Source organism: Dasypus novemcinctus, chromosome 1 (assembly GCF_030445035.2).
Source record: "Dasypus novemcinctus isolate mDasNov1 chromosome 1, mDasNov1.1.hap2, whole genome shotgun sequence".
NCBI classification, from domain to species: domain Eukaryota; kingdom Metazoa; phylum Chordata; class Mammalia; order Cingulata; family Dasypodidae; genus Dasypus; species Dasypus novemcinctus.
In genome coordinates, this window is record NC_080673.1 from 87,396,812 (window position 1) to 87,422,326 (window position 25,515).

Sequence of the window (25,515 nt, forward strand, 5' to 3'; positions counted from 1 at the left end):
CACACTGTGGGTGCTGAAGAAATGACATGGAACACAAAGAATTAGGAAGAAGTCAGCTTGCTCATTCTCACTCTCATATGACAAAATACCAGCAACAGGCAAAGACAGGCTCCTAAAATAAGTTTCGGTAGAATTTTCAATAGAGTAAAAAGGAAATAATGAATCATGAATATAGCATCTCTAAGGCTAGACCTCTCATTTCTTTTCATCTTTCTCTTTCTTAACCAACTCTGAGGAATGATGTTACTGGAAACTGAGAAAGAAAAAAGAAAATGAGCAGGCTTTATGGCTCTTGGTGAAGGAAAGCTGGTTCTTCAAAGGGAGCCTTCTCAGCACGCACGTGCGAGCTGCTTTTGGCTGTCCCCAATAGAGGAATCCCTCTCCAAGCACCTGTAAACTGATGCTGCAAACACCCCATTCTGCATCCCGCACGAACACGCCATATATTTGAGCGGAGAACATTGCCTAATCTATTTTTCCCCCTTCTACTCTTAATAGATTGGAACACAAAAGCCTGAGAGAGGGTGACCTGCCAGACAAAAGGGCCTTTGAGTTCCTTGGAAAAGTAGACTTGGAGGAGGATGGAAGGAATCCAAGTGGCCCTATTATTTCCACTTGCACTAATTAGACATTTTTCTGTCAGCTATTGAGCACTGCTGAGAGGCCAAACTCACTGAATTCATTTCTAAAGTGTTTACAGAAGTTTGCATCTGTTTGTGTCTCTTCAGGAGGAAAATAAGCACTTCAATAGCATTGTGGAAAATCTAAACGAAGCATCCTATTCTGGAGGACCTGGCATCCCTGCAGCTGCATAATTTAACTCCGTTCATGGTGCAAACCTCTCGCATCTCTCTCCAAAACCTAACGAAGCAAAATGCAGAGAAGTCAACTCAGGAGAATCTTTTCTTTCTTTTCACTTTCTTTTCTCTCCCTCTTTTGAAATGGTGGCATGCTGTGCACACCATACAGATTTAGGTGGATATCATTCTTGCAGCGCCTCTCTCGTGTTTCTACCAGCACTCTGGGAAATTAATACCCACTTTCATTTGCTGCCAAGTGAGGGGATAGTAAATTCCTCAGCAGCAAAGCAGAATACATCACCATCCTGGGAATCTCCCCAAAATGTTCACCGGGGGAGCACTCTGACATCAGGAGAGGAATGAAAGGAGGCCAGGGTGTGTGGTAGGGAAGGGACACTAAAGAGAAAGTTTCCCTACATGGTGAAATGTGCCTGGGTTATGCACAATTAGATTAACATGAAAGAGAACCCATCTCCCTCCCCCAACACCCAAAACAGAAAGAAAAAGAAAACAACACAAAAACCCTAACCTCCTGACTACATGGGCAGTGTCTTTGAAATGCATATTGGTCTACATGGAATTTAATTCAGGATTCTTTTTGTTTGGGTTTTCAGTGTCTGCAACTGACCTACTATCACAGGGGACTCAAAAAGATGATCTTTTCAGGGAGTTCCATGATAACAGAATTTTAGTATTGGAAAGAACATAGTATAACTCAAGTTAAAAAATGAACAGGCATTCGATTCCTTTATTTTTCTATGGGGACTGACTTAAGGGGAAGATTATCCAAATATCCACCAAATTATGTTCTTGTTGAGTGATTATGTTTAAATAAAAATATATGGATGTGGATAAAAGAGCGTGCTGAAATTCTGAAGAGATAGGCTTACAAACTGCATGTGTTTGTGTGTGTGCATGCACACACACTGCAGGTGTTTTTTCACATCTGTTTTCAAGATGGGAAATATGGGGTTCTAATTGAGTTTATGGCACAAAGGGAACTTCATGGCTAGGAAGCTGAGTCAGGTGGTAAAGGAATTAAACTCCACAATGAGATTTCAATACAGAGATGATTGAAAAAATGCTAAAGAGCCTTTTCTAAGGGCTTTTGCTGAACAACAGCAAGGAAAAGTGTGTGCTGTTTTCATGGTTCCTTGCATTAGCGCTGGCCCCTCCGAAGACTGAGCAAAAAGTTTGGGTCCCAGCTATGGGTTCAAAGCCACGATGTGTTCACAGCAATGACAATGGCAGCTGTTCTCAAGGGGGGGCTGTGCGAGGGGGCTCAGAATCGAAGCCATCTGGCATTGCAATTGGCAGAAACAGTGTAAAGGGAAATTATTGCTGCATAGCAAATTGGAGATTGGAAAAAGGCAGGAGAAAAGGGGGAGGATGTCCTGAAGTGAGGAATTAGCAGAATAAACAAATGAAAAATGATTGGCGCCTGCACAGTTGTACATTGACAATGAAACCAGAGCAAGAGTAGACTGATAAAACAGGACTCCTCAAGGTCCATGGAAGAATAAGAATGGCACGGTCCATATTTGTCTATCCACTGAAATGTGAGAGTGAGAAGGAAGGAGTTAAAAATGGAACTTTCTTAGGTTCTCCGCCCGGGGCCTGTGAAGTTTTCATATACCTTTACTACATTTTACCAATGGAGAACGTAGATTCGAGCACTTTGGGGAAATAGTTACCAGCTTTCTCTCTATCTCAACCCCTAAAGATTACATTTTGGGTTGTATCTCTCTATTCTCCTCCTTTTCCCTTTGAAATCTACTAGATGGAGTTGGTTTTCTGGTAAAAGCAGCGTCAAAACAGACAAGTACCTAGGCAGGGAGCTCGTGCATCTCATGGACCTGCACGCCTTCCTCCTTTTCCAAACCCCAGGTTGCTGTAGCGACAATGACTCTAGTCACCCTTGGTGTTTTCAGCAGCCAAACTGATGATCCCTCTAGCACACAGGTCTCTCTTGCCCATGCCTCCTTATCGCCCCAATGACCTCCCCCTCCGCCCAACCTCAGTCACCTACTCTCATGGTCATACCCTAGAGTTTCCTATTCCCACAGCATCCCAGCCAGAATCTCAAGCTAAGCATTCTCTTCTCTGATCTTTCTCTCTTATTCCTCTAGTTCCCCTCTTCCTTAGCCCAATTCCAACAATTCTGTAACCCTTTAAGGACACATAATCCGTTGACTCTCCTATATCTCTGCTAATGCCCCAATCCCTTTATTCCTCACTTGCCTCCTTAAATTCCATGGTGCACCATTATAATGACTTTTTTTTTAAGATTTATTTATTTATTTCTCTCCCTTCCTCCCCACCCTGGTTGTCTGTTCTTTGTGTCTATTTGCTGTGTCGTCTTCTTTGTCTGCTTCTGTTGTTGTCAGCGGAACAGGAATCTGTGTTTCTTTCTGTTGTGTCATCTTGTGTCAGCTCTCCGTGTGTGCAGGGCCATTCCTGGGCAGGCTGCACTTTCTTTCGCGCTGGGCGGCTCTCCTTATGGGGCGCGCTCCTTGCGCTTGGGGCTCCCCTATGTGGGGGACACCCCTGCGTGGCAGGGCACTCCTTGCACGCATCAGCACTGCGCATGGGCCAGCTCCACATGGGTCAAGGAGGCCCAGGGTTTGAATGTGGACCTCCCATGTGGTAGACGGACGCCCTAACCACTGGGCCAAGTCCGCTTCCCTATAATGACTTTTTAAAATCATCCTTTGTCCCTTCCTGCCCATGCCTGACAAACACCAATCATTTTTATGGTTAGGAGAAAACCTCACATTAGATTCACCTAGGGAAACTTCTAAAAATGCAGATGTTCAGATGGCACACCAGACCAGTTAAATCAGAACCTCTGGGAGTGGTACCCAGGCATCAGTTTCTTTTGACACTCCCCAGGTGATTCCATTGTACAGCCAGGATTAAGAAACACCCAGCTAGCCTGGCCTTCTAGATTCTTTCCCCACCCTTCACTGTCAATTCTCTGCTGGAGATGGAAAGAGTTATCTGATGGAGGTGGCATGCCTGGCTCAGACCTTCCTGTCTCCTTTTCAAATCTTCCTGTCTAAAGAGAGGATGCATTCTGGTCTGCTCTTCTGCAATGATGAAAAGGGCTTGCCAGCAATGAAATAAGTCTGGAGGGAAGAATTTTCCCACACCCTTGTCTGAATATCTAAAGCTACATTCTCCCATCAGGTTTTTTTTTTTTTTTTAAGATTTATTTATTTGTTTGTTTGTTTATTTATTTATTTGCTGTCTCTTCTCTGTGCCATTTGGTGCGCGTTTTTTCTGTATCCGCTTGTCTCCCATTTGTTGCGTCATTTTTCTGCACCAGCGCTCTGTGGTGCATAGGCCGTCAGCCCTCCACGGCCAGCTTTTCCTTCACAAGGAGGCCCAGGGACACGAACCCAAAGCCTCCCATGTGGTAGGCGAGAACCCAACTAATTGAGCCACAGCCGCTTCCCTCTCCCATCAGTTTTATAATAATAAAAGTTGTTCTTTTGAATCTTTCAGTTGCTTCTGAACACAGTAGCAACTGTGTTATTTGCTGTAACTTAAAATCCCCAAATGATATCTGATTCTCTTCCTAATCTGAACTTCTATTCAAGTGGGTAAATAGAGCTAGAGAAAAATACTCAACCATAAAAATTGTATTACAGTTGGTGCCCTCAGCACTACCTAGAAACCCCAACTTCACTTACACCCTCTGCTCTCTTCTCAACCTGCCAGCACCCCTTTAGTCTCCCCACTCTCAGCTGATGACCTTGCTTCTTATTTCACTGAGAAAGCAGAGCAATGAAAAGAGATGGTTTTTCTCTTCTTACCCAAATTTGCCGACCCTCTTACATCGGGACCCATGTGTTCCCCTTACCCTCCTATTGGTTGGTTTAAGGACAACCTCGCCATTTTTACACTCAATTTTATCCCTTCTCCTTTACTGCAGGACATTGTGCCTGGTCATCTGCATCATGAACTGCCTCCTCTTTACGGGATCATTCTCATCAGCATACAAATATATTGCAGTTTATCCTATGTTAAAAAATCCTCCCTTGACCATACATCTCCTTTCAACTCCTGTCCCATCTGTCTGTTCCTCTACATGGCCAATATAAAAAAAATGCTTAAATTCACAGATTTCACTTCCTTACTGTCCATTCTCTCTTCAATCTATAGCTTTCATCACCAACACATCACTGAAGCTACTCTTCAGGGTTGCCAATGACCTCCAAATCCAATGACCATTTACTGATGCTCATCTCATTCAAAATCCTAGAAGCATTTTGACAAACCAGGCGATTTCTCCTTTTGTAGTCATGTGGCTTCTGGGATTCCACACTCGCTTGGCTCTTTTTCTACATCCTGGCTGTTCTTCCTCGTCTTGTTGCTGGAGCCTCCTTTTCCAGCCCCTGAATGTTGAAGGCCCCAGGGCTCAGTCTCAAGACGGCTTCTCTTCTCTAGCATCACTCAGACTATCTCGTGGCTTCAAACAGCATTTCTATTGATGAATTCCAAGGGTGAAAACAATCCTCGTTTCCTTTACTGAAATTCAAACTTGTATATGGAGTTCCTAGACAATAGCCCAACTTAACATGTTTAAAACACAACTTGGGAAGCGGACTTGGCCCAGTGGTTGGGGCATCCGCCTACCACATGGGAGGTCCACGGTTCAAACCCCGGGCCTCCTTGACCCGTGAGGAGCTGGCCCACGCGCAGTGCTGATGTGCTCAAGGAGTGCCGTGCCACGCAGGGGTGTCCCCCACGTAGGGGAGCTCCACATGCAAGAAGTGTGCCCCGTAAGGAGAGTTGCCCCACGTGAAAAAGTGCAGCCTGCCCAGGAGTGGTGCCGCACACCGAGAGAGCTGACGCAGCAAGATGACACAACAAAAAGAAACACAAATTCCCAGTGCCGCTGACAAGAATAGAAGCGGACACAGAAGAACACATAGGGAATGGACACAGAACAGACAACTGGGGCAGGGGGGGAAAGGAGAGAGGAAAAAAAAAAGATTATACAAAAAAAACCCCCACAACTCTTTATTTCCTCTAAACTTGCTCAGTGTTCTCATCTTAGTAATCACACCTCCTTCATCAGTTGCTTAGGACAAAATCGTGGAGTCATTTATGACTCTTCTTCTCTCATATACTATATCCAATCTACCAGCAAATCCCATTAGCTCTACCTTTATAATATGTACAGGTCCTGACCACGTTTTACCTCCTCCAGAACTAACACCTTAGTCTGAGCCACTTTATTTAATTATTTAATTATAATCATGCGTAGATACAAGCAATAGTCTTTAAACAGTACCCCTGCCCTTGCCATCCATGACCTCATCCCCTGCAGTCTATTCTTCACACTGCAGACAGTGGGATCCCTATAAAATATAAATTAAATAATGTCAGTTCGCTGCTCTTGACTTTAATGTGGTTCCCCATCACATCTCAAATGAAATTCAAATCTGTTTTCGTGGTTAACAGGACGCTGTATGACAGTGTCTCTGACAACTTCGTGGAGATAATTCCTACATCATTTCTTAGGTCCCCAGCCTCCTTGTCCTCCTCCAACAAGTGAAGCATGTGCTTTTTGGCCTTTTCACTTGCTGATCCTCCCCTGTCTGGAGTGTTCTTCCTTTAGCTGTCTGTATGGCTTTGCCATTCAGATGTAGGCTCCAGTCACCATTCCAGAGAAGCCTTCTCTGATCAGTCTACAATGATATTATCCACAATTTTTCACTATTCTGTGACTCTGCTTTATTCCTCTTCATTGCAAGTATCACTACCCAATATTAAAGTTTATTAAAAATATATATATATATTTATGTTTATCTGTTTTTTCCTATCTTTCCCACCAAAATGTAAACTTTTCATTATGTTGATGTCAATTCCCAGGCACTTTGTCTTGTTCACAGCAGCACCCTGAATACCTAGAAAAGTGGCTCAGAGTAGGTGCTCAATAAATAGTTGTTGAATAAATGAATTAGTTCATGGCTCTAGCTTTTACCCTGATTCGTTTACTTTTAAATATGCATGCATAGTTGTCCTAGTAATACCTCAGATTTTAGTTAACTTGTTAGACAAAGCATAAGGGAAAATTCTGAAAGATCGAAGTTTTTTTCCAGGGTGAACCAGTAAAATATCGAATAGCCAAAGAATAGCAGAGCAGGGACTAGGAAGGCCAAAGAGTTTTGTTTTCCAAGTTGCTTGCCCTAAAAATGAAGACTTATTTATCATTGGGTATGGAGTCCGCATACTTATGGAAATTCTTATTGGTAATGCCAAGGTCATGAATATGTGCAACATATAAAGAAATGTTAGAGTTGGGATTCTTATTCCTTTTTTTTAACGTGAAAAATGCCTATAAACCACAATAAAACTGTACCTTCGTAGAGATCCTCTTCATTTGAAATAACTATAAGTAAAATCACAAGTCCATATTAGTTGATATAAAACTTTGCTATGGGAAGAATTTACAGATTTGGGACCCATGAGCTCTAATCTCAAAAATGAGGGGAAACTCATTATGGCAATCTTCATTAACGGGGGAAACTTTGTCTCCACACCTTTATAATGTAGCAAATGAGGCTTGGCATATTTATTCAGTGGGAATGGATTCACCAATTCAACAAGATATTTACTGAGCATTTCCTAGAGATACAATAGGGAACTAGAGAGATAAATGTTATCTGATCTGGAAACATTTTGAAGATGAAAATTCCCACCTACATGGATTGTAAAATACAGAATAGATGAATGTTAGAGTTGGAAATGATACCTAATATTTAGACCACAGGTTTAGGATTCTAACCTGAGTCAAGCCACTGACTGTAGGTTCGAAAACTGAGTACCCAGAGGAAGAGTTATCTAATGAAGAAGAGGCTGTGATACATTCTTCTCCTATATCCTAACCTGGGGAAATGCCCCTCTACCCCAAAGAGTACCAAGCAAGGTCAAAAGGCAAAAATCCTTATCTAACATGGAATTGGAAGATCCTTGTAAGTTACCTGGGAAAAAGTCCATCCAACATGGATATTATCCCTTTTAACAACAAGTGGGCAAAGGGTAAGAAATTTCAGGCTTTGTCCCACAGGCACCTCTCTTTGAGGTTTCTTCTATCTCAGTGGCTCTTAGTGGTTGCAAAAGAAGTGGTCATACTTGACAGTCAGAATCCTGCAGCCTGGGTTATTCCACAGCTATGTTATCAAATTACCACTTGCCTCCTTTTTAAATTAAATTGTATTATTTTTTTTTATAGTGGTAGTATGTAGTGATATGAGAGAGGGACTCTCAAAAGGAAGTTCAATCTGTCAGACTCACAAACATAGTATTTGGAATATTAATTTGGTTGTATTCTTTCAAAAGTTATATAGTTTTATGAATAATTCTGAAAATACATCACAGTCGTTTTTCAAAACCTAATAGCAAAATTCAGTTAGAGGTTAGATTGCGCTATTTGATTTTAGTTTCTGTTCGTCTTATATAACTATAATAATCCCATCTGTCCCTAAACCATGTTCTTTTGTCACTAAGTTCCTACAATAATAGCAGCTAGCATTTATTGAGTGCCAGGCACTCTTCTAAGCATTCAGTGTAATCCATTCATCTAATCCTCCAATCAAACTATGAAGTAGATACTATTATCACTACCATTATAGAGATAGGGAAATGGAGGCCAACAGTTTAGATAACTTGCCCAAGATGACATAACTAATAAGGGATGGCAGCGGACTTGGCCCAGTGGTGAGGGCGTCCGTCTACCACATGGGAGGTCCATGGTTCAAACCCCAGGCCTCTTTGACCTGTGTGCAGCTGGCCCATGTGCAGTGCTGATGCACGCAAGGAGTGCCCTGCCACGCAGGGGTGTCCCCTGCGTAGGGGAGCCCCATGCACAAGGAGTGCACCCGTAAGGAGAGCCGCCCAGCACAAAGGAAAGTGCAGCCTGCCCAGGAATGGCGCCGCACACACGAAGAGCTCACACAACAAGATGACGCAACAAAAAGAAACACAGATTCCCATGCTGCTGACAACAACAGAAGCGGATAAAGAAGAAGACTCAGCAAGTAGACACAGAGAACAGACAACCAGGGTGGGGGGGTGGGGGAAGGGAGAGAAATAAATAAATAAATAAATCTTTAAAAAAATAAAAATAAAGAGTCCAGGCATTTTTCTTTTATAAAAATACAAGTGTTCCAAATCTGCCAACTTTTCTGTGGTGAAAAGTGGTTGACAACAATATGCTACCTAATGATATTATATTATGAAAAATATAATTTATATAATAAAAATATAAATATAATTTAAATAATGAGGGTTAGAAGTGTTTTCATCATTGTGACTCTGGTACCCAAAACAATGAATCACCTGTAAAAACAATTTTATATCTACACAAAAATGGGAAAACTTTCACCTGTTTCAAAATCTTCCAGTGAAGAGTTTCAATGGGTTTTGTTCAAAAAATATCTTGCAGGAACACACAATTGACATTAGGGAAGGTGGAAATTTGTTAGTTGAATTTCAACAAATGATTTTTTCTTAATTGATGGGTAGATTGAAACATGAGTATCATGAATTAGTAATGACAGCCAAACTCTTTTATTTGGAATTGCATATTCTTGAGACATAATCTTTTCATCTATGACAGCCATTAAAAGAAAGTATTGAAATAATTGTACTAGCCAGCTCTTCAAAGCACAGCACTCAGCCAATATTTACAAAAACTAATTAAATCGATTTAATCACAATATTAGTGTGAACAAAAAGTTCTCATGCCAATTTGCAATTCTGAAAATTATTTCAAAACACTCATTGAATTGTTAACTCATTCTTTTTAAAATATCTGTTCTATAGAAATATATTATATGAATATAGTAAAGCATAGTAATACATATAATCTATTAAATAAATTCATATTGGGGTACATGCTCAAAAGTTTTTACTCCTGGTATAATTGAAAACAATTGATTTAGAATGAATAGATCCGTGGGATGCAAACATAGCCTAAAAAAGAAAGAACTATTTCCAAAAACCTATGAATTTGTGGAGCTTATAAACGTTTAGTTTTTGCCTTTGTGAGTGTTACGAGTGTGCTTAATAGAACAGGACAGGTGGGTACACATCCTGAATGAGTGGCGGCAAGCAGAACGGGTGGCAGCAAGGGAATAGCCTGGGATTATATCCCAGTTTCACCACACATTGTGATATGATTTGGGAATGCCACTCAAGGTCTCTGAGCCAGTTGTCTCATCTTTAAAACGGGCATAACATTCTAGTTTGCAGGGTTGTCACCATCAAACTTAAAGGTTGTAAAGAATGTATCAGATTGAATTCCATGAAATTGCCAATATTTGAATTTTGTTGACATACAAAAACAGCCTTTTCATATGGTTCAACTGAATAGAAACAATGCCAATCATCCGACAGGAACCACATACATAGAAATAATAGTGTTGTTATTTAAACTCCTTATATAAGATGTGGGATATAGTATATTCTGACTTACTCATGGGAGTGAGTGAATACATCTCTGGGGTTTATTGTTTTCTGAAGATGGTCACTTTCTTTTGTCTGTCCAACACTTCAACCTGTTTGTTTTCTCCTGGCAATTTGGGTTGGGTTGTTCTGCCCACTTGTCTCCTGTGGGGCTTGGCCTAGCCTTCAGGCCTTATTATGGGACAGGGGAAATTCATGGCATAGGGTTAGTCCTCATCAAAAGGACACTTCACATGCCTGATTATGTGGCAAACAATCCTTGGTAGAGTTTTAAGGACAAGCCATCATTTCAATTTGTCTTCCATTGGAACTTGAAAGTGCCTTATTAAAGGAGCAGTTTTTGGCACAGTTTTAGAGCAGGTTTTAAATCCTTGGTGATTTTAATCATACTCCATCGTAAAATCTGAAAATGCATAAGCCTCAGGGTTAATATTTGTCCTTTGGAGGCTCCATTCTCTTGGTGCCTAATTTTCACTTACTAAATGAAATTTGTTTGTGAAGAATCTGAACCTTTTATCTAGCTCTTTTCAAAACAACAACTACTACACTTGGTAGAAGAAATTAAAGTTTAAATGTTGATAGCTTAAAATTAGGCAGTTTCTGTTTTCATGAAATCTGCTCTGAGTAACAAGTCAAATCACATTGACCAAAAGGGCAAGTGGCCAGTTATTAGGTAGCAGCGAGAACAAGAACACACAAGGGAAAGGGTGCTCCACTCCTGCAACAGTTCCTCATAGAAGCCAAGGAACTGCACGATCAGCGAGCACGTTAGCTCAGGGTTAGGAGATGGGGTGTCGTGGTGCTGTCGCTTCTGCTGACTGTGTAACTTAAGGTGTGTCAGTCATATCTTACGTCTGCATGTCAATTTCCCCACCTGTCAGATAATGGGTTTCCAGAGATGAGCTCTAAATTCCCATCCAGCACTGATGTTCTACTCATTCAATAAAGAAATAACTAATTTAAATGAATATCATATTCCGTGTGTGTGCTAAAATAATCTCTGAAATCATAGTAGGAGAATAATGATATGTAATTTGTAGCAGACCACCAAGTGGGAAGAGAAAAGAACTGGATGCAAAAACGCTGCATTTTGAATCCTTACTGCACCAGTGAAAAGATGCACTGTCCAAGGCACTTAATAATTGACTTTTGCTTTTCCATTGTTTAGATATAAGCAGTTCGGTATCTGTCCTTGCTCTTAGAGAAGTTGTGAGAAATTGATGTTTTTGAATTTTTGACCCTATCTAGATTTAAAGGCAACCACTCAACAGACACTCTTTTTCCTCCTCTCTGTCCTCCCTTCCTTTATTATAATGGTAAGAGAAGTTTATTGAGAATAATTAGAGAAGTATAAAGAGCAAAAGTAACTAGTAATCCCACCGGCTTAATGAAAATGTCCATCCAAATTTATTTAGAATCTGTTATAATTCAGGATTAATATTAAATGCTTTTGTAAGACCTACATTGAGATTCCTACACACACACACACCCTTAAATTTAAGTGGTGGGAAAAGGTCAGATTGCTATTTTAGAAAGATGTCTTTGGCTGCAGTGTGGAGAAAAGTTGAACGGTTGCAGTGGTCATGGTATTGTTCGCCGATGTTTTTCTGGTTGCTTCCTTCTGAGTACTTGGTAAGATTGTGGTTCCCCGATCCTTAAAGCTAGGTGTGACAGACAACATGGCTTATTTTGACTAACGGTCACTTCCTTAGGGAAGTCTTTAAGAGCCCATGAGCAAGGTGTCATTTTTCCTTCCCCCTGCCATGATGGCAGGGATTCCATCAACCTGGATCGCTAGTCTCAGATGGACATAGAGCAAGAGGAGAGAATACAATATATTGCTTTTAGCCACTGGAATTTTGGAATTTTTTTCACAATAACATATCTTATCCTGAAGGATACTGGGCACATGACTAGAGGTAGAGAGTGAAGTAAGATGTAATCCAGGAAAAAGATAATAGGGTTGGAACCAGTATAGTAGCGGTAGGCCTGGAAGGAAGATACATTAGAGAGAAATTTAGGAGGAAAGGTAGTAAGGTTTGGTAATCAATGAGCTATGAAGGATGCGGGAGGAGAGAAAGAGTGAAAGATTATTTCTAGGTTCTTATTTGGGTAACTGAGTAGCTTGTGGGACAATCTGCTGATATGGTGATAACTGGAGGAGGTCAAGATTTGGTTGGTGGAGGGAGAAGGTATGGGGAGATGATGAGTTCAACTTGGACCTTTAGCTTGATTAATGATAAAATAATACAGTGGATACTAGAACATATTTTTGTTTCTCTTGGAAACTATTTTTGTTGAAATTTTCTGCTGAACAAATTCTATTCTTGCTATGGACTGTGGTTTGGGGAACACAAGGTTTTTGTTACGTTTTGTTTTGTTTCATTTAATAGAGGCATAAGGCTACATTCTAAGGATCTTAAAGTCATTTGAGAGGTTTCTTGATTCAACATCTACCACATTTGCATAAGTCAGTTTTCACTTGGTAAGACTGTGACAACCCTAAAATTTCAGTGCTTTTAACAATGATTTCTTTTTAGTTCACATTTCATATTAACTATAGTTTAGCAACAACTTTGAGGCTCTGCTTCCTGTGTCTTGCCCTTTCTAGGATCCTGGCTGAGGGGGGAGCCCTGTCTTGCACATGGGGCAAAGAAAAATTTCCAATTGCTGAGCCATACAAATGACTTTTAAAGCTTCTGCTTGGGACTGGCATATGTCACTTGCAGTCACATTTCATTAGCTAGTTCAAGTCATGTGTCTAAGCCAGATAAAAGCATGGGAAGGTATATTTCTTTCAGAGGACAGCACTGAAAGTCCTGTGGCAACAGTGAATATTTGGGAAAAAATAATGCTTTTCCACCTCAAGCTACCTCATCCCATTGATTACCACATTCCTTAGGTTATTCTTCAGTATTGGCTCCCAAATATCCCTCTACTTCCCTCAAGCCTAACATTTACTTGACCCTTACAAGAGTATTCTTTCCTCAGCAGCTCAGTGTACTCCCTGAACACATGATCTCCCACTCAATATAATACACAGCAGAGAAAATTACCTTCTTCAGGTGTCATTTCATTTTCTTTTTCAGGAAGCACTTAAGGCATTTACTTAAGTGCCTTCTATTCCTAAGAGATCTGTGGTCCTTATCCCCTTGACCACGGCCCAGCCAACCGTCTGCCTGTGGGCCACACACAGGACCCCATCATTCCTACGCCACTGCACACGCATATCAAATGCAATGTTTTCCAAATATTACACATCTTATATCTTTTCATTCATTCATTCATCTATTCAATCATTTATTCAAGTAAGAGGTATTTATAGGAGATTTGCTATTCTAGGTATCAGGAATATAACGGTGAACTCAGAAAAGGCCTCTGTCTTCATCGAGCTTGTAGCCAGTAGGGAAGAGGAACGGGTAAAAAAAAATCCCACATACAAATATTTTCCTTTCCTGGGCTGTTCAAGCAAATACCATGAAATGGTTCTGGTTAAACAATGGGAATTTATTCACTCACAGTTTGAGGCTGAGGAAAAAAGTCCAAATCAAAATGCCATCAAGGCGAGGCTTTCTTCCCAAAGACTGTGGAGACTGTGGATTTCTGAGGCTGTCTGTTGGTGAGCCTTGGTCCTTAGCTTGTCACATGGCAAGGCCACCAAGAAGGTGGCCTCTCGCTTCTCTTCCAGGTTCTGTTTTTGTTTTTTTTTTGTCTTTATTTTTTTAATATTACATTAAAAAAATATGGGGTCCCCATATACCCCCCACCCCCCTCACCCCACTCCTCCTCCCATAGCAACAATCTCCTCCATCAACATGAGACATTCATTGCATTTGGTGAATACATCTCTGAGCACCGCTGCACCTCATGGTCAATGGTCCACATCATAGCCCACACTCAGGTTCTTACTTCCATTGGCTTTTTTCCTGCCTGAATTTCACTCTGCTTAGAAAGGTCTCCAGTAATAGGATTAAGACCCACCCTGATTGGGCTGAAGTAACCTAGTCAGACGGTCCTCCTTTACAATGGGTGCACAGCCATGGAAAAGGATTAAGCTTAAAAACGTTTTTTTCTGGGATACAGACCTATGAACTACCACAACAAATATCAATTTGCAACTCTGAAAAGTTCTACCATGGAGTAATTTCATATGAGAGTCTATAATAGGGAAATGTTTTATCTAATCACAGATTTCAGGGAAAGTTTCCCTGAAGAGCTGAGACCTGAGAGATGTATGGAAATTAATTAGGCAAAGAGGGGAGAGAGGAGCATTCCAGGAAGGGGAAGCATCCATGTGCATAGCAGAAACAAGATTAAGAGTGTGGATAGAAAGGAGGCCCCCTGGTATAGAGAGGGTACAGCGAGGGCAGGAGAAGGAAAGATTGTACCTTGCAGGGCTTAAAAGAAAGTTTTGTCTTCTTAAGCATATTGAGGTGATGTAACTAGATCTGTAGCTAGCCAAGATCACTTTGTGCATGACAGAGAGTGTGGAGGGAAGGAGCAGAGTGGATGTGGGACACTACTCAGGAAGCAATGGCAGGAGCCCAGATGACGGATGATATGCAACTTGGACAACTTGTACAGTGGTGGAGATGATTTGGAGAAGATATTGAGGAAATAAAACTGACTGGACTTGGTGGTAGAGTGTATACGGCAGGCAAAGGAGAGAAAGGTAATAAGAATAACTAAAATTTCCAGCTTGTGCTGGTGGTTAACTGGGGGTGCCCTCAGTGGACCCTGGAAGAAGACCTATCTGGGGGTCATTCAGAGGATGACCATGAGTTTCAGGTTCCTGTAAGACATCCAAGGGGAGAAAACACGTGGAGGCACACCTGCTTCTCTTCCTGTGATCTCTACCTCAAGAAATGGCTTCGCCGTCCTTCTAGTAAGTTGTGGTGGTTTGATATTGTTTATGGATTTCAAAAATAGATATTGGATTATGTTTGTAAACTAGTTTGTCCCTCTGGGCATATTAGATTATATTGGATTCAGGGGTTTCACTTTCACTTGATTAACGATTTAATGATTAAGGTTTTGCCACGTCAGTAGGACATTGCGTCCCTGCCTCTTGGTGGGTGGGGACTCACAGAGAAAATGTGAGTTAGTTGGGGTTTTGATCCTGGAGCTGGGGAAGTAAACACACAGAGAAGCATATACTTGAGGAAGGAGAGAAGTCTCCATTAAACACAGGCAGAGGCCTTAGGAAGAGAGATGAGCTGTTCACCTGATACTCTACAGTTGGCCCTGGGGAGAAAGCAGAGCAGCTAAACTTGGAGAGAAATGAGCCTCAGGAAGACAGGAACCCAGGAAGCCTGAACCCTCGCAGACGGCGGCAGCCATCTTGCTCCAAATAGACTTTGGTGAGGGAAGTAACTTATGCTTTATGGCCTGGTAACTGTAAGCTTCTACCTCTAATAAATACCCTTTATAAAAGCCAACAGATTTCTGGTATTTTGCACCAGCACCCCTTTTCTGGCTAATACATAAGTAAGGGTGAAAACCTGTCATCAGTGCCCTCTCAACACATGCTGTTTTTTTTCTCTCTAACAAGTAGATCCGACCCATTCCTAACTCTCCATTTCCCTGATCTGCTAATCTAGATCAGGCCACTATATAGGAGAGGATATAAAAATATTTAACAATTGTTAAAGCCTCAAGGATAACAATCATTTGGATGAAGCAGGGTCCTTTCTGAGCCAGGTGTTAAACCTTTAGTTTTTGGATCATGAAGAGGTCCAGAGGGTTCTAGATAAGTCAGGAAAAGGGAAGGGGGATCAGGAGCTTCTGAGAAGTGGCTATTTACCAGCTACTACATAAGTATTTCGACACTGTCAAAGCTGGCATATTCAAAACCTAGGGGTGTGGGTCCCTGACTGCTAACCCAGCCCCTCCCAGATATTGTAATATTCACATAACTGCTTTTTTTCCTTCTCATTCCTCCTTCACTGAATCCAATATTTTTAAAAATAAATTTATCACTTTGCTTCTTAAAATAACTCTTCAAAGGCCAGGAAAATGGTCCCACCTTCTTAGTATATCAAACTAAGGTTTTCAGAATCATAATCTGAAATTTTCCTGAGTCTTCTCTTGTAATGTGCTTGGCACCAGCCACACTGGACTCAATGAAGTTTTTCCAATGTAATATGCTTTTGCTCAATGCTTACCTTTGTCTGGAAGACTCTTCTTTTCCCATTTCTCTACCCAGAAAATTCCTTCTTATCTTTAGAGCACTTTCCAGTTGTTCCTCCTCTGGGATTGTACCTTTGACACTGATCCTCCCAGGCAGAATCAGCCACTCTTGTCTCCTGAGTTTATATCATATCTCTTCTATCACAAATATGACTTACACATTTTTACATAATACCATCTTTGAATCCCTGTACTTAACTCAATACCTGGTAAATATTCAATAAGATATGTTGGCTTTTTTTGGGGGGGGGTTGGGGGAGGAGGGTAAATTCATGATATAACCTCAGTTTGATTTCAATTTGTATGAGTCAACCCAATGGTATCACCAATCTTTTAGTTATTGTCAAGTTTCATAGGTTAGTCCTTAAGGATGATTTAATGCCATTTCATACATAACTTTTACATCATTATTATTGTGCATTTGTTTATTTATTGGCTTGTTCAGTTGACTATTGTGTTTGGGAGAAGCTGCTGATCACCTTATATTTCATCAAGAGGCCTGGCTGTGTTTATAAAAATTTTGAGAAAGGCTGCTGTCCTTGGATAGAGCATCGAAGATCAAGAGATGAGGAGTTTAAATTGTGACCTTGAACATGTGATTTAACTTCTCTGAGTGTTAATTTCCTTTATTGTGAAATGGGAATAAAACCCTTCTCTTTTAGGGTTAATGTGAGAATTGGGAAAACATATATTAAGCATCTGCCACCCATAAGGTGATCGATAAATGGAAAGAACCATTCCGATAAGCGAGCCTTTGACAAACATTGTCCCAGCTCTTCATTCTAGTGGAAGTCTTCCAGGATGTGAATTAGGTCTTCTATTTAATTTGCATTTTTCTCAGTACTCTATCAAATGCCTGGCACTTCAATAAAGATTTGTTGAATGAATGAATGAATGCAGTTTTTATTCATTTCGTTTTTTGCATCCTAATGAAAAATATTTCAGCTCTTAAAGCCACAAAACACATAGCTAAAGATTAAAAACTCATTTGAGAAAACCAGTTGCTGGAAGAATCATAATACAAATAGCACCAACTTCTGCTTTTAAATTCTCTTTTACTATGGTGGTTGGGAGCTACATACTCTGGAAAAACATGTTCTTAAACTTAATTAATTCCTGTGTGTGTGAACCCATTGGAAATAGGACCTTCTGATGAGGTTACTTTAGTGAAGGTGTGACCCAACTAAATCAGGATGGGTCTTAATCTTATTACTGGAGTCCTTTTTAAGCAGAATGAAATTCAGACAGACAAGCGAGAAAGCCACTGGGAGCAAGAGGCTGGAGGTGAATGGAACATCAGAACCCAGAAGAGAAGGAAGAAGCCAGGCCAGGTAACGCTGCCATGTGTACTGCCATGAGAGAGAGGAGCCCAGGACCAAGGGTCACCTGCAGCCAGCCCACAACGCCGGCATGGCCTTGACGCTGCCTTGATATGAGCTTTTTCCTGGCCTTGAAATTGCAAGCCATTAAATTCCCATAGTTTAATCCAACCTTTGTGTGGTTCTTGCTTGAGCAATCAAGGAAACTAAAACAATTACTAATATGAAAATTGGCACCTGGAATAGTGGTTTTTTAAAAACCAAGGAAATTTCTTTGTTCCATTTGAGAGTTTCTCCCCCTTCCCTAGTCCCCATACCATGCAATTGTCTTTCTCCAACTTAACACTTCATTTCCTAGTAAAGTCAAACTTTGGTTATCTTTTGCTAAATATACTTCTCCACCTCTCTGCACCAGAGTTAATCACGTGAGATTTTTTTTTTAAAGCAACTCACTGCTATCTTGTAAAGAAGGGTCTTATATATCCATAACTATTTATGCTTTAATTCTTGACTTTTTAGTATTTTAAGTAGTTCAAAAATAAAAATATCCGCAGGTTGAAATCACCAAGATTATCCAAAGAGGCATATTAGAAAAAAAATTCTGGAAGTTAAATTTAGCAATCTGTATTCATCCACAGAAGTTTTCCATACAAGATAACATAAGAAAACTTTTTTTTTTTTTTTGCCTATTGCTAAATCACTGCAAGTAGCACAGATAATTTTAACATTGTTTGCAGCATACAGGATCATGTTATCCATTTTCATGGTTATAGGGTTGAAAATGAAATGGGAAAAAAAAATCCTCACATTACCTCCTTGGACTGGACTTTAGTCAATCTATAAGAATCACCCTGTGTCTCCCTGAAGGGGCATCACACTGAATTTCGGGCTGACTTGGCACAGGATCCCTTCTACCACAGCAACAGAAGCAGGGAGAAGGCGACTGCCACCAGTGGCAGGACCCCCAAACTTGTGCAGAGAATGTTCCTAACCAGAGTCTGTCCCAATAATTCAGCCTCCAGCTGACACAGACATGCAAATCCAAATTTGACCTTCAGCTCCTTTTTCACAAACTTTCTTTTTCCGATTTTAAAAATGGTATAGAAAAAAATTTTTTTTGTAAAACCGAAAGTTACTGAGAATATTACAAAAGGTGGTGTCCGTGTTGAAGCAGGTGTTTTTATTCCCTGATGCTGCAGAAACAAGGACGGGCTACTAGTCAGACGCCTACTGCAAGCAGCCCCAAACCGAGCGAAAGAGAAGCTAATGCTAAATGCCTTCAATACTTTTTGAAAAATCCATCAAAGGTTTTGCTGAATGATATTTATAAGGGCCTTACTGTTCTCTTTCACAAACTGAAATGCCCTTCTCCAACACTTGAAAAAAGTTGCTCATGCTTTTCATCTTTCCCTCTCAGAGTGTAAACATTGTTTTGAGTGAAAAGAGCTGAAGGAGCGCTTACTTTCCCTTGAAATTTTATTTTTAAATAAGAGAGGGAGAAAATCCTTTTTCTGACTAATACTAATAATACAGGTCAAAGTGTCAGGCGATATACAATTAAATGGAAAACAAAAAAGGTTCCCCCTCTTTTTCCCACAGTACAATGGCACTGGAATATAAATTACCAATGAAGATGAAATAATACTTCAAAGCCTGAAGGGCAGGGCAGTGCAGTGTTTACAAAGTATTTTCTATGGCACGATGAGACATTAAAGATGATGGTAACCCATGGACTTGAGGGTGTTGCTGAATAGTCTAAAACTAGCATGAGGTAGGATTTTAGGTCCCTTTAGCCTATGACCCCATGATACGCTTTGTTTCACAAGGGCAGCTGCAGTTATCAACAGATGTTTCAGCAATAAATAATTGGTATCATCTCGGAAAAGACCCATCTACCTGGGGAGAGGGCATAATACCAAAAACACTGCTCAGCTATTACAGCCACATTAATCTCCCATCTCTCCAGGTTCCTTGGGGAGCGTACTGCAGGTGTTTTTTCTGGGAGAGAGCGGACAAACTCTCTCAAGTCAGCAAGCTTTGTGTGGAGTGTAAAAGAGGTTGGCCCCTGCCATAAATTTCTGTCTGTGGCCACACACCAAAGGAAAAAGGATGGGGCAGGGGGTGGGGGTGGAGGAAGAGGGGAAGTATGGGGAGGAGGGAATGGGAAAGCAGTGGAGAACAGAAAGTAAAACACGAAACATAATTTTTCCTAATTAAGTTCTGCCTAAGAGAGTAAAAAATATAAATGGCCCTTTATTTTACCGACTCATGCATGGTAGAAAACAGTATGTATGATTTGTCTTTTTCTTAAGTATTCTATGCTTAACTTTGTTATCTGTGGAGTTAAAACAAAGACACAGTTTATACTCTAAGTGTAACGCTAGTTTTAAAAATGGTGGGGAAACTTTTATGGGAAGGATTCATTTCAATATAAAATATCATGGAAAGTTTAGATTTTTGAAGAATTGTAAGAGATAAGAGAATTGAAAAGATAAACAGAAGCATTTACCTATCTTGTAAGAATGGAATCTTACTATTAATTGATATTAAAACATATACATCCAGTTTCAGTAAAGTCTACTGTTGAAACTAACAGCATAGTGGGCAAAAGCAAATCATGCTGTTTACTTAAGAGCTACTTTTTACAAGCTAAGGTATTAAAAGTAGCATGGGGTTGGAAGAGCTTGACTCATAGGGTGCTATAGTGCCCTGTATTTACAAAACAGAGTGATTCAGCAATTGTGCACGTGGGGTCTCACACAATAGGAAAGCATCCTAAAAGTCGTGAGGAGGTGTGGTCACTTAATTTATAGCTGACTGGGTAAGCGAAAAAAAATGCTGCTCAGAGCTCAAAAACCTCCCAGATTAAATAGGGGCTAAAGAAGGCCTAATAGACTGATTCTTAGTGTTACCACTAAGTGACCTTATGAGCTGGACATAAACTTCTTAAATGTTTTATGCCTCTATTTCCCTAATTTTGAAGTCTTGGTGATTATATAGAAGGCTAGTGGGAAAAATTACAGACGCTTAAAACAGTCTAACAGTTATGAGACGCTTGTATCCAAACTCACATTAACTCCCAAATGCAATGAGATCTGACTTTTTAAAAAATACCATCTTCATTTGTACAACTAATGTCACTGCCAGCTTTAAATAAATGCGGGGAGGGGGATCTGGTGATTGCGGAATGGAAGTAGAGGAGTGAAACTCTGGCCTTAGGGATGAGTTGCGTCTCATTCCCTCAGCCTGTGGTTGAAATTCAGGTAAACTTTCTAAGCCCCAAAGGTCAAACTGGGGATCATTCCCTCTGTGAGGCTATTCTGCTCTCACCTTACTTGGAATCTTTGTAAAGTTTTACATGCCACTGGCTGGATCTCAGAAGGACTCTCCAAGCAAATGAAGTGGCCATTGGCCCTTCAGAAGTGGCTCCAGTCTAAACAACAGTTCCTTGAATTGATGGAAAAGGAATGTCTTTTCTAATTGATCCCCTGCCATCTCCAAACAGCAGTTGCCTCCTCAACCATCTTCTCAAGGCCCTGCTTCCTTCTTTTGTCCCTTCTCTACTCAAATCTCTTGTCAGGTGATGGTTTCCCCGTGCTCACCATCCTACAATTCTCTTTGAAGTAGTGGTTCTCAAACTTAAGCATTGGTGAAAATCATCTGGAGGGTGCTCCCTTGCCACCGCCAGAATTTCTGATTCAGTAAGTCTTGGGTGGGGCCCAAGAATTTGCATTTCTAACAGGTTCCCAGGTGATGCTTGGTGCTGTTTCCTAGGGACCTCATGTAGAGAAGCCACTGCGTAGGGGCTGCACTGTCCAATCACATGATTGCCCCACCACATGTAGCTATTTAAATACAAATACATTAAAATTAAATAAAACTAAAATTCACTTCCTCAGTCACACCAGCTACATTTCAACTGCTCAATAGCCATATGTGGCCAGGGCCCAATGTATTGGACAGTGCAGATATAGAACATTTCCAGCATTGCAGAAGTACTAGCAGACAGCCTGAAGCCTGCTTGAGAGTAAGCAAGTCTTAGGGCTTCTACCAGTGCTTTCAAGTTCTGCACTTGGGTCTTCCAGTGGGAGAACTGCAGTCGGAGGATGGACTGGGAGTCACAAGTCTACCACTTACTGGTCTGTTTCTTGGGCAATTAATCTCCCTGCACCTTAATTTTCTCATTTGTAAAATCGTAATGTTAACGGTGATGATCACTGCAGAGTTATTTTGAGAATTAAATGAGACAGTGCATGAGAAAGGGCTTTGTAAAGTTTACAATGATATATAAATCATAGTTACTGTTCCATTCCACTTCCCCACTAACACCAAGCATACTTATTTAAAGCCCTGGCTCACCACTGCATTTTTCCCAAATATTCACTTTTCTTGGCCTGCAATCTCTAGTCTGTTTAACCTGTTTTGTGTGTTTGTTTGGAGGATGGAAGAGATAGGGGTTACTGTTTCTATTAAGTCTTTAAAGATGCTGCTATGTTATCTAGAGCAGGCTTTCTCTCCTAGGTTTCTTGCCCTTTGAAAGACAAAGACAAGATCTGTACATTTATTTTGGAATGGCCCAAACACAATCACAAATAAACAGATAAAATAAAAATGTTAGGATACTGTTATTGCTTCTACAAATACATTTTTACATGAGAAAAAGCACATATAAGTGAGGAGATTTTCTTCCCTGACAATCATTGAGAGAACGTGGGTAAAAAAAGCAATGCTCTGCAAAAGGAAAATAGCACTTCTTGTAGCATCCCTGGAACCTAAGCCTGAATTCTGAGACCAAATCTGAGTTCGCATGTTTTACTTGGGGCTCTCTGCTCTCTGGGGTAGAGGAACAAGAGAGATTAATTGCCAATAAACTAGTTTAAGGATAAGCACATGACCACTTGACTTGATGCTTCCTGGACATCCTTAATGATGAGAAGAAAAGGAGCAAACAGGACCCCAGGGGGTGCCCAGGGAAGGGAAGCTTAGACAGAAACTCACGGGGTCGGAACGGCAATGAATTAATTTTTTTCCCTCTACCCAACATTAGGAAGCAGTATTTCAGGATAAAAACTCCACGAGGCATGGTGGGATCAAAACCAATGCTTCTGGTCCATCAACCGCACCTAAGTGTTTCAGGATGATGGGCTTCGCTTTAGCCACCCTTCTTCACTTTTACTGGGTTTGGCTTTCCACCAGAAGGTCTTCTGGGCAAGCGAGCCCCTTCGAACAGCTACTTGCCCCACATTAGTCAGTCTGGCAGAGCTGATCATAAGGGAAGGGAGCTGCCTTGTGCTTCAAAGAAATGTAATCCACCAGACCACTTAGAGTCTAAATGCCTCACGTGGGGATGTCAGGGGGACAGGGGCACGGCTCTTCCTACCAGTAACGGCTGCAGCCCGGCGCCAATCACATCCTGCAGGTTTGTTTTGTCCTCTGGGCCCACGGCTTGTTTGTACTGCCACTTTTCAGGCACGAAGGGCCACTTCATTTCCTTTGCCTCCTGGATCAGGCTCCTTAACTCGCTGGGGAGTGAAGCTGCAAAGGTCAGAGTTCAGGTAAGGAAATTGCAGTCAAAGAAAAGGCTGTTGAGCAACCAATGTTATGATGAAGCACCTCGGATGCAAAAAAAATGTTCCTTACTTCTTGCCGGCTGGTCTAAGCCGTTGGTTCTGACTCAAAGAATAATAGCAAGGAGCTATTTGTCAGGGGTGGCCCTGGTCTACTTTGCCCTACAGGTAAATTGGGGTAGTCAGGCATTAAAAAAGGTTTTTAGCAGGAAGTAAGGCACTTCAGTGACTATCCCTGCATGAAGAATCAGAGAAAGGAATGAAAGCAATATTATTTTCCCTGTAAAATGAGAAAGGGCCTGGGATGGAATGGTATTTTGGACTGGCAGCAGCTGGACAATGCAGAGTCAATTTGTATAGCCCTTTTTTTTGCTCCTCCAAGACTTCACCTCATCTCATACTTTCCCTATGGACTACTTTTGCACAGAGAAAATGAATCTGAAAAACACACAAATGAGATCTGAAATGGTACTAATTCATTGTAGAAACTGCCCAATTTCCCCTTAGTGGATATGTTAAGCCTGTTCCTGGCACCAGGCATACTTACACAGGTCCACAATCCCCTTTCCAAATTTTGGAAACCCAAAAAGCTCTGGAAATTGAAATTTTTTTTCTTAAGTTTAGCACCAAAACCAGACGTGAAGTGATCAGAGACTGATTATAGCCCTGTTTATCCTATCTAGTATGATTATTTGAAAGTTTTGTTGCAAAAATTTTAATGTGTTTGATTATAGGTACTACCCTAGACTTTGCTGGAGTGAATGTAACATATGATACATGCATCAGTATGTGCTCTATATTTTCTGAACATTTGAAAAATTCTGAAATCTGAAATCCACATGACCTCCAGAGTTCTGAATAAGGCACTGTGGACCTGCATATATGACTATAAGTCTCTAGATATTTGTCTTGCACTTTTGTAAACTTGGCACTGAGGGCACATCAGATGGGCCATGCCAGGGAATGAACCGAACTGATTACTAAGGATGATTTACAAGTATCATGCTGAAATTATCACCCTCCCTACCTCCCCATCCAGCCACGGAGTACTTCTGAGCACCTCCTAGGTGACAGCACTTCCCCGACAAAAGCAGAGTCATGGGGTTAGGGCTTGTGTGGGCACATTCTCCCGGAAAGCCTTGTCCTCTTACTGCCACTGACATAGTTTCAACTTCTGACATGTTTACAATGGATGCATACAGAAAATTTCTTAAAGGACATTTCTTAGCAGCCCATGAGTAGGATGTCGATTCAGTTTTTTTGCCCCGCTGGTCGTCCTGGCATACTTAAAAAAATTTTTTTTTAATTATTATTATTTTTTAAAGATACATAAATCCCACAAAATGTTATATTAAAAAATATAAGAGGTTCCCATATACCTCACTCCCCACACCCCCCACTCCTCACAGGTAGACAACTTCCTTCATTAGTGTGGTACAGGCATTGCATTTGATGAGTACATTTTGGAGGACTGCTCCACAGCATGGATTTTAGTTCTGCTGTAGTTTACACTCTCTCCCAGCTGGCATACTTACTGAAAGCACTCCTTTTCAATCAAAAGCTCCTAATATGCGTGATAAATTTTTATGGACCTTCTAGCCGTGAGTAGTCAACTGACAACAGAAATGTGATTTCTGGGTTCATAGAATTTTGCCATACTTTGGGACTAAACGGTTTAAACATTTTCCAGTTTCTTCCTAATAATGAAGGAAATCTATTCTTTATAACATTCTTGCCTTCTCCACGCCACCCTTTCCCTAAGGACCATCTCAGGACAGGGAGGGGCCCGTGGAGAAGAGGAAAGATGAGAGTAAAGAAAGCATCCCTTGTCTGGATTTCGGTTCCTTTTCCATCTCTGAGAAGTTGTTAGGTTTATTCACCCAGGCCGACAAGGACAATTTTTGAGGGGATAGGGTGGGGTTGAGAGGAGGAGGGAAGGGAATAAAAACAGCCGTGCTCGGATTCGAGTCCCCGGGCTGGCCACCGCCAGACGTGACCTGGGCGGAGACGCCCTCGCAGCACTCCCGGCTGACGACAGAGGTGGCGCTGCTCGGAAACCACGTGCCGAGGGCAGACCGCACCCATTTCAGCCCACCACCCCAGGGCTCGGTGGAGCACCCCGGGACCGCGGCCACGATCAGTTAGCAGCGTGGCTGTCAG

General features: G+C 41.2%; 1 protein-coding gene across 5 annotated transcripts in view; it reads right to left on the minus strand.

The window, feature by feature from the left end:
• Positions 1-25,515, minus strand: part of ALPK1 (alpha kinase 1) — a 130,220-nt gene that overhangs the window by 45,120 nt on the left and 59,585 nt on the right. For all 5 annotated transcript variants that reach the window (XM_004480864.4, XM_023585319.3, XM_023585320.3 and 2 more), the window contains one exon: positions 23,169-23,323. In XM_004480864.4, coding sequence (XP_004480921.2) covers positions 23,169-23,323 — 155 coding nt within the window. The remainder of the gene's footprint in view (positions 1-23,168; positions 23,324-25,515) is intronic.